The sequence below is a fragment of the Rhagoletis pomonella genome, unplaced genomic scaffold (genome assembly GCF_013731165.1).
Source record: "Rhagoletis pomonella isolate Grant_MI unplaced genomic scaffold, Rhpom_1.0 Rhpom_scaffold_04159, whole genome shotgun sequence".
NCBI classification, from domain to species: Eukaryota; Metazoa; Arthropoda; class Insecta; order Diptera; family Tephritidae; genus Rhagoletis; species Rhagoletis pomonella.
The window spans coordinates 6,731-16,138 of record NW_023462709.1 but is presented as its reverse complement, the minus strand read 5'-3'; the positions used below and the strand labels follow the sequence as shown (position 1 = coordinate 16,138).

At 38.7% G+C, this 9,408-nt stretch overlaps 1 protein-coding gene across 1 annotated transcript; it reads right to left on the bottom strand.

The window, feature by feature from the left end:
• Positions 1–294: 294 nt before the first annotated feature.
• LOC118754586 lies at positions 295–2,617 on the bottom strand. Its single transcript, XM_036489477.1, has 2 exons — positions 2,389–2,617; positions 295–2,326 (listed from the first exon to the last, which is right to left on the bottom strand). The coding sequence occupies exon 2, from the start codon at positions 2,319–2,321 to the stop codon at positions 381–383; it is 1,941 nt and encodes a 646-aa protein (XP_036345370.1). The 5' UTR covers positions 2,322–2,326; positions 2,389–2,617; the 3' UTR covers positions 295–380.
• Between the last annotated feature and the right edge of the window lie 6,791 nt (positions 2,618–9,408).

Genomic DNA, 9,408 nt, shown 5'->3' with positions numbered 1-9,408 from the left:
ACTTCATCCCGCTAATATAATTTAAGCTACCCGCCATTACCAAGATGTTACTCAGATAAGTGCTACACCTAGGGTTGCCAGATTGCAATCGAGGATTATCTGAACTTTAAAAAAAAATATCTGGACTTTTCTGTACAATTTAAAAACTCAAAATAAAACAATTGTGTAGTAAAAAAAATAAAAAATTTTTTATTCAAAATCAAACAAAAACATTAAAATTCATTATGGTATACATTTGCTATTTATATAAAAAAAATATATAGTTTTCTACAAATACATACATACATACATGTACATATTCAAATACATTTTTAACAATAAATTATGTATCTGTAGAAAAGAATTCGGACAAGTATTACAAAAACACAAACTTAAGAATTTCAGTTCCATAAATATTTTGTGTTATTTTGAGCAGCTTCCAATAGTTTTGTACTATCTTCTCGATTTAAAAATTCGATGAACGTTTTACAATTTTCATCTATATTTAATCGTATAACTAATTCAGCTTTAATTAAATCAATAGCCATTTTGTTACGATCTTTGGAATATAAGTCATTTAAAATACTGAAAACCTTCTCACAAAAGGCATTACTCAATGGTATGGAATATATAAATGCTATGAACTTTTTCAAATTCTTCATTTCTTCGTCTTTTACGGAACGAAAAAACGATGCCCATATTTGGTCATTTGGTACATTCTTTGGTATTGCATCGTACACACTTCTTAGGGAACAGTAATCCGTATATAAGACGTCAATATGTAATTCATTTTTTAAGTTTAAAGCAGCTATCACCATTTCTACTTCATCCCAAGAAATTAAGTTTTCTTTTAAGCTTAACAAAGATAAGTATTTTTTTATTGAGTTATCACTGAAATCATAATGAGTCGTTAAGTAATCAATCGCAGCTTTTAAAAAGTTTTCAGCTTCTTCTTTGAAAATATTTCTTTCGTTTTGTGGGAGTTTTGCCAAAATTGACTTTGTTTTGCTGCCAAAGTATTTATCTTTCAGCTTGCTTTGCAACGTGTTCAGTAATTTTCGCATTATATGATCTACATCAACAATTGTAGAACTGTCGCTTTCTAGCGCCAACACCGATGTCTGAAAATCTGGTAACATATTGTGTAGAAAATATAAATATGCTTCTGAAAGTCCCTCTTGAAAACATTCCTCGTTCTCACTTATAACTTCTGACTCTGGCAAATTTTTAGAAACATAGTCCCATAATTCCTTTCGTGTAGCTTTTTTGCCCTTTAGAAGAAAGTACCTTTTGACTGCTGGCCAGTTTAAAATGAGGCGTTCTATGGCAGGAAACAGGGAAAGCCATCGAGTTGGTACATGACGAAGAAGAGCCTTGTATTGCAAATTAGCGAATTCGAAGCACTGTTTTAACTTTTCCGAAGCTAACGCCGAACTGCTAAATTCATTAAATATTTTGATCACTATATTTTCAATATCAACAGATAAACCATTTATTGCAAATTTCACACAATTATTTATAACGTGGCAGTTGCAATTTGCTTTCAATATTTGTTTGTTAAGTCCACTGAGTTTCTGATAAACGGAATTGTTGATGCCGTAGTTGACTGCCGCATTATCTGCACTAAAAGATGATATTTTTTGTATTTCCAGGCCATTGCTTTCAATTATTCGCTTTATATTTTCAAATATGGCAATCGATTTTCCATCAAAATCTTCGTAAAAATCTAAAAGTTTTTTACATATTCCACTGTTCGAATCGAAATACTGGACAGTCAAAGCATATAGCTTTTTATTTCCAATACTTGAAGCATCATTGCCTATGGAAAAATAAACATTCTTCTGCATAGCAATCACAATTTGTTGTTGAGCGTATGGTGCTAATACGTTTCGTGCTATAGCTGCAGCTTTTGTACGACCACATGACATATCCCCAGCAATTTTACTATCACAAAATATATTGCGAGAAACTTTCAAATGGCAGTCAAGACTATTGTAACTTAAACCATGAATTACATTATGAAAAACCGATGCTACTTCAGCTCGTGCAGCTAAGTTTCTTGCCGGCGTTTGCGATTTTGTAGTAAATTTGCTTAGAGAGCCAGCGATTTGTTTCGCCAATTTTATAGTTTGGTGCTTTTTTGATTGAAAGTGTTTTCTTAATGCACTAAGACCTTCATATTTTATTGAAAAGCTTACTACGCAATATGTGCACCGTGCTGTTTGTTCATCAATCTTCTGAAGCCAGTCAGAATATTCTGGAATATTTGTCCAACTGTCTGAAAATGTTACCATTCTTCTCTTATTTTTTGATGGCTGCTCTTCATCGCTGCTTTCTGGCATTTTTACTACATATGAAACACTTACTATTAACAAATAGTTCAAATATTTCCATAATTTTATAACTTACCTGCTTACTTGCAAAATTCGATTTAATATAAGCAGCTGATGTTCAGAGTAGTGTTGGGCAGTATCGATTCCAAAAGTACTCAGTACTCGATGCTGAAAAGTATCGACAGTACCCGATTCTTAAAAGTATCGATACTGACTACTACTACTACGACTATTACTACTACTACTACTACTAACAAGTACTTGTACATAAGAAGTACTCAATACCGAAAATGAACTCAGTACAGAGTTTGGTATTTGTTTCCTTTAGCACCAACATTTTTGTTTAAATATCCTTAAAAAAGGAAAAAATAGAAATATCTGGACAAATTTTAAAATATCTGGACTCTGGACACATAGTAAAATATCTGTACAATCCAGGCGAGTCCAGGCCGTCTGGCAACCCTAGCTACACCTGATGAAGTACAATATTGCATGAAGGTGTCCACAGGAGCTATTGGACATATACATATATGTGAGGGTGCAGCAGTGACTAGATGTGAAGCCCCTTTGCCAGAAACACCATATGTGAGGGCGAAAAGGACAGACATACGTAAGTCGGTGCTGAAAAAAAAGTAAAGTCGGGAGGGCCAAACTCTGCGGACAGTAACGGAGCGCGCTGAAAAAAAAACATTTGAGCGCAAACGAAGAAAACGACAAGAAAAGTAACGAGAAGTCACCCGCGGTGAAAAATCACTATACTCGTCCGTTCAATCACACACCTCCAGAGTCTCCATAATTGAGAAATCACGTGGCAGTAGGATTCAGGAGGATCCACGGCCTGCAGACGACCACCGGTGACAGCGCAACCTCACTGCTAGATTTTAATTTCCCTTAGCCCTATTTTGAATCTATCCCTTTTTTAGATTTGGAAGGAAGATTCATTTTTTTATGGGCGCGGTTTTTTTTATTCCTTTGAAATTTTTTTGTTGAGACTTGCATTTTTTTTCTTTTTTTTTTGGTGTTTCTAGTATTCCACCATATTATGCTACCTCTTTGCCTCATGTAAATTTTGGTGCAAGGCATCTCAATTCTAGCTTCTTCTTATTATATTATGTTATATTTTCTTTTTATCCAACCAACTCATTTATTCACCACACTTCAATTTAGATTCGACGAAATCGTTCATTTTAATTTTAATTTATTTTCTTAATTATTGGCCGCTTGGAACCATTATTGGCACTATGAAATCGTGTTTAATTTTTACGACGTTGTACTAATATTTACACTGAGTTAAAAGCACAATGGGTTTTTCAACCAAGTTATGGTTTGATTTTTTCGTGGTCAATAAGTCGATTGTAAGAAATGTGAATCAAGCTGAACATTTGACAACAAATTCGTATGTATGGCAGTGGCTGAACGAACAGAGGTGCTTGCTGTTATTTGTTGGCTTCCAGCAGTACGAATGTTGTAAGCGCGATACATAATTTTTATATATTTTTTTTTTTTGATTTTTCTTAATTACGAAAAAGCCTCTGTGTAGTGCAGAACCAAATCAAACTACGAAGAAAATTGATTCAAGTTGAACATTTGCAGACACATTTATGAAGCGGCTGTAGCTGGGTGTGTAGAGATGCTTGCTGTTATCTGCTAATCCCGCCAGAGGCAACATGATAAAATGATAATAAAAATTTTTGGTTTGAATCTCCGAATTATGAAAAAGCATCTGTGAAGTGCAGAACATAAACGTATTCAAACGAAAAATCGCCAATCAAAAGTTTGGTTAATGTAAACAAAATTGTGGTTAATATTACCAAATCTTTGTTGAAAATATCAACCAAGGCATTGTTAATAATAACCAAAAGTCACGTTGATTCCTTTTGGTAATATTAATCAATATTTGGTTGATTTTTCTCTCAGTGTAGAGTTAGGTTTTTCATTTATAATTTTTATCAATAATTTCGCGATCACACGCGGAGTATTTTGCCGTAAGGAAGTTAAACGGAAACTAACTCGCTAATAAGTAGATTCATTGAGATTAAGTAACGAGTTCCTTCCACTTCCATCATATGTATATATACATATGTATATCTGCTTCCATTTTTCCACTTAATTAGTTTTCAGCTCTTTCACTCCACATCTAGTGCTGGTACCAACATCGGTGGGAAAGAAAGGTGAGTGCTTGATAATACTTATGTACATACATCTATACGTATATATTATATATTGGAATGTGTACGACCAAACCCGCGATTGTTAACCGCATTTTTGTTTTGATAAACATATTCCGATCCTGCAGTATCTCTTAGGGCAAAATAGTACGCGGTTTTATCGTATGCCAACGATATATATTTCGGGGAGTTTTGAATTTGAATCCCTAATCGGTAGATATTTTTGTAATAAGTATAATTATATATATATATATAAATTGAATTCCTAATCGGTAGATTTCTTTGTAATAAGTATAATTATATATATATATATAAGAGTTGAATGAATTCCATTGTAGGTTTAGTATGATAGTTTGTACTTTAAGGTGAATGACACATGAGCAATAAATGAAGAGATTATTGTAATTACTACCCACAAACCTATGCACGTGCATTCCTTGAACTGAAAAAAATAAGGAGAAAACTCAGGATTTAACATTAGAAATGGTATTAGGTATCATGCCCGGATTTCATGGATGAGCCCTATACTCGGTAACATGGAGTAGTAGAAAGTTCAGTGGTTGGTGTGGGTGTTGCCCTTGGGGCAACCTGGCTTGGGGTGGATGTCATACTGGCGACGAGCATAAGGTACTGATGACGCAATTACACTTTGACTGACACTATGACTGACGAACGATAGTCAGGATAGGGGACTCCACTCTCGGGTATAGAGCCACAGTGGGGTCCAAGGCTGTTTATGTTATGTAAACAGATGGGGTGGGACGGCTCTCCCCTGACAGGACTGTCTTCTCCCGCTTTACATCTACCCTTTTCCTTCCCCTTCATGCCCCATATCCGCAGGCATGAAAGTTTTTGTTTGTGATCGCGGGTGGTAAGCGATGGCAAGAACCACGCCATAGGCCGACGAGCTCCAGCCGGGCTACGACCATGCCTGACCTGCCGCAGTTGCCGCCCAAGAAAAGGCTGTCGCGCTGGCTCCCGCAATTGAATGCCCCATAATCTCCGTCTCGCAAATTGGCAGAAAATCGAGCAACGTTACTGTTGGTGGATATGTGGACGGACATGAGCGAGTACTAACTGTCGATACGGGCGCATTACATTCCATCATTCGATCTGATTTGGTCACTAAAGAGGTAAGGCCATTACCTGGAGCAAGGTTCAGGACAGCAACTGGTGAGGATACCCAAGTTTTAGGAGAGGTAACATGCAAAGTTGCATTAGGGAATGTAACGGTGTTACACAAGTTCATAGTCGCGGCGATTATGGATGAAGTCATCATTGGATTAGCCTTTTTATTTGATCAAGGTATTTCGATCGACATGAAGAACAGGATCATGAAGTACAACAACATGGAAGTGCCGCTTAGCTTTGGGTATGATGGTCCGTACAGCAGCAAGCGAGTGATCCTAGAGGAAAGCGAGCAGATTCCACCGAAGTCAGAAGCTGTTGTTTGGGCGAAGATTGATGGAGATTGTGGGACAAACAAATTGTGGGTTGTTGAGGCAACACAAAATTCTACACCGGACGTACTTATTGGTAAAGCCCTGGCTAGGACGCAAAAAGATGGACGCATTCCATTTCGAGTACTCAATGAGTTCAAATCATCAATTAAACTCCGAACAGGAACTGTACTGGGGCAATGTCGAGAGGTAGAGGCAATCTTCAACTGCGAAAAATTACCTGTAAGCGATTCCATTGGCGAGAATGACATTGCGGAAGACATTAATGCATGGACGGAAGGATTGGAAGAAAAATACCAGCACAAGGCTAAGGAACTTCTCCGCAGATACTCCAACATATTCGACAAGGATGGCAACAAACCAGGCAGGACTAACGTTGTGAAACATCGCATTGATACTGGCGATGCAAGGCCGATCCGCCAAGCTCTTCGAAGTGTTCCACTGGCCAAACGTGAAGCTGTAAGCCAAATAGGAAAGGAAATGAGCGAGAGTGGTGTGATTGAACCATCAGCGAGTCCATGGAGTTCGCCGGTAGTACTTGTGAAGGAGAAGGATGGTCAAATGCGGTTCTGCGTAGACTACCGGAAACTAAACGCTGTGACGAAAAAGGACAGCTATTCTCTTCCCAGGATCGATGACACTCTGGAATCGTTGACTGGAACAAAGTGGTTCTCAACACTCGACCTTAAGAGCGGTTATTGGCAAGTGGAGGTAAGTGACGAGGACAAGGAGAAGACAGCTTTCAGTGTTGGAGACGGTCTGTGGCAATTCACGGTGATGCCCTTTGGATTATGCAACGCTCCTGCCACTTTTGAACGACTTATGGACCATGCGCTCAAAGGACTGCATTGGAAAACATGTTTGGTGTATCTAGACGACATTATCGTATTGGGTAAAAGCTTTGAGGACCACCTGAACAATTTGGAAGAAGTTTTCCAGAGGTTAGCTGGCGCTGGTCTGAAGATAAGTCCTAAAAAGTGCTCACCGTTCAAGAAGGAGGTGAACTACTTAGGGCACAAGGTGACAACGGAGGGCGTCTGTACTGCGAAAGAAAAGATAGAAACAGTAAAGGATTGGCCAAGACCTAGGAACCTGCACGAACTACGAAGTTTTCTTGGGCTATGCAAATACTACCGCCGATTTGTTCCGAATTTCGCGAGTATTGCTAATAGCCTCCAAGAGCTCACGAGGAAAAGTAGAGCCTTCGAGTGAAACAAGGAGCAGGAGGAGGCTTTCCAAACTCTGAAAGAATGGCTATGTACTGCACCTATGCTATCGTATCCCGTTCCAGATTCAACGTTCATTTTGGATACGGATGCCAGTGGTTGTGCCACAGGAGGCGTACTGTCGCAGGTAATTGATGGGCAGGAGAAGGTAGTTGCCTACTATAGCCGGTCGATTGGAAAACCAGAGCGGAACTACTGCGTAACTCGGAGAGAACTGCTAGCGTTGGTGGAGTGCGTCAAACATTTCCACAAGTGCCTCAATGGGCAACGTTTCCGAGTTCGAACGGACCATGCAGCGCTGAAGTGGCTTCTACAGTTTAAGAATCCAGAAGAACAACTAGCTCGGTGGATTGAAAGACCGCAAAGTTATGACTTCGCTTTTGTGCACCGCAAAGGAAGTGTCCACGGAAATGCTGATGCCATGTCCCGTCGACCAAGTAGCCTGGAATGTAAACACTACTCAAAAGCTGATCGAAAAGAAGACATTATAGACGTCCGGCTAACGACAAAAACACCAGCGGTAAAGTGGAAGGAAGAACAGCTACGAAAGTGTCAGCAGGAAGATCCAGATCTGGAGCTTTTGATGCATGGACTGGAAGTAGACAGAAGGCCAACTAAGGAGCAAATGGCAGCGGAAAGCCCCATCACAAAGGCGTACTGGGCACAATGGAACAGCTTAAAATTAATATCTGGCTGTTTGCACAGGGTATGGGAAAGTGAAGATGGCCAGTGCTCCCGCAACCTAATAGTAGTAGCAAGGGTAAGAATTCCGGATGCACTCAAGGAATTCTACAATGGTCCTAGTGGAGGGCACCTGGGAATCACAAAGACCCTGGAGAAGATTAACCAGAGGTTTTATTGGGTTGGTTGCCGGTTGCAGCGTTTGGGAGAGCAAGTGTTTCTGATCGGGACGATTAGAATTAGGTGGAGGGCAGTGTGGCGAATACTACGGCAACTCGAAGCGAATAACGAGAAATAGGCAGAATGTTCGAGGAATGACGTAGAATGTTCCACAAAGAGAAACGTCAAGTTGGATGAACACTGCGAACAGCGATAAACTTCAGAACGTTCTAGAGCTGCCATAAGTGCGAGCGCAGGTATATAAGGGCGCCGCCACAGCGTGAGTGAGTGAGTTACAAGTCAGCAAGCTACGAGTAAAGTGAGTTGCGAATAGAGCTCTTGTTAATCGATTAGTCGACTAATCGGTTAATCGATTAGCACAAGTTGTTTAAATGAATAGTCGACTTCACCTAATCGACTAACCGTTTCCCTTCAACTTTTTCAACTAACCGCTCACAAACAACTAGTCGACTAACCGTTCATTATCGATTTTTCGACTAGTTTTTTTATATCAACAAATATATTTTTATGTATGTACATATGTATGAATGTGATGGAGAGTTATGCTTATTGACAAAACTCTATTTCAAAGATAATTAAGTTTGCAATGAAATTGAGAAAAGAAATTAAAAAAGCAGAAGCGCACAAGAAAATAGAAAACATTATTTTATGGTATTTAATGAAAAGTACGACTCCAAACTTCCAACAGACAAGGATAATGCAATCGTTTTAGAGCGTAGCTTTATCGTTTATTTAGTAACGAAAATAGTACATAAAAAATGATATTAATACAAAATTAAAAGATTAAGATAAACTATTAACAATAAAAGATCTATTTTGATACAAAAATGTCAGCATATGCACATTCTGGGGAAGTAAGCAACTTCTTCGCGCTGTAACAATATTGCCTGCACTTGAAAATGTCCTTTCAGATTCTGCTGAAGTGGCTGGTATAGACAAATATCGTTTGGCAATTTGAAAAAGTTGGGGATAAATTCCAGAGTGATTTTTCCACCAAATAAGTGGATTGACATTGTGGCCTATTTGAGGTTCAGCAACATAAAAATCTAACTGAGATTCCAAATCGCTGTGTCTACTTTCGCAATCAAACAAAAAATCCATATGAGTACTCTGAGGAATTTGTTCAGGTTCGTAAAAGTCCGCGTTATTAGTGTTCAAAAAAGAGCTTATAAATGAAATAATCCTAGCCTTTGTTCCCTCTTTTTCGTACATAAGATTTTTGTATCTGGGATCCAAAAACGAGGAATATTTTCACTACCAATGTTGAACCTTGAATGGAGTGACGACCGGGCAGTTTTTTTGAAAATCTCCTCATTGGATTGTTCACAAGATGACGCAGTCATATGGATATTTATAAGACGGTGTACAAGGGGACGAATCA

Excerpts from the sequence above, each read along its gene's own strand:
- LOC118754586 (XM_036489477.1), bottom strand. The coding sequence starts at position 2,321 with ATGCCAGAAAGCAGCGATGAAGAGCAGCCATCAAAAAATAAGAGAAGA.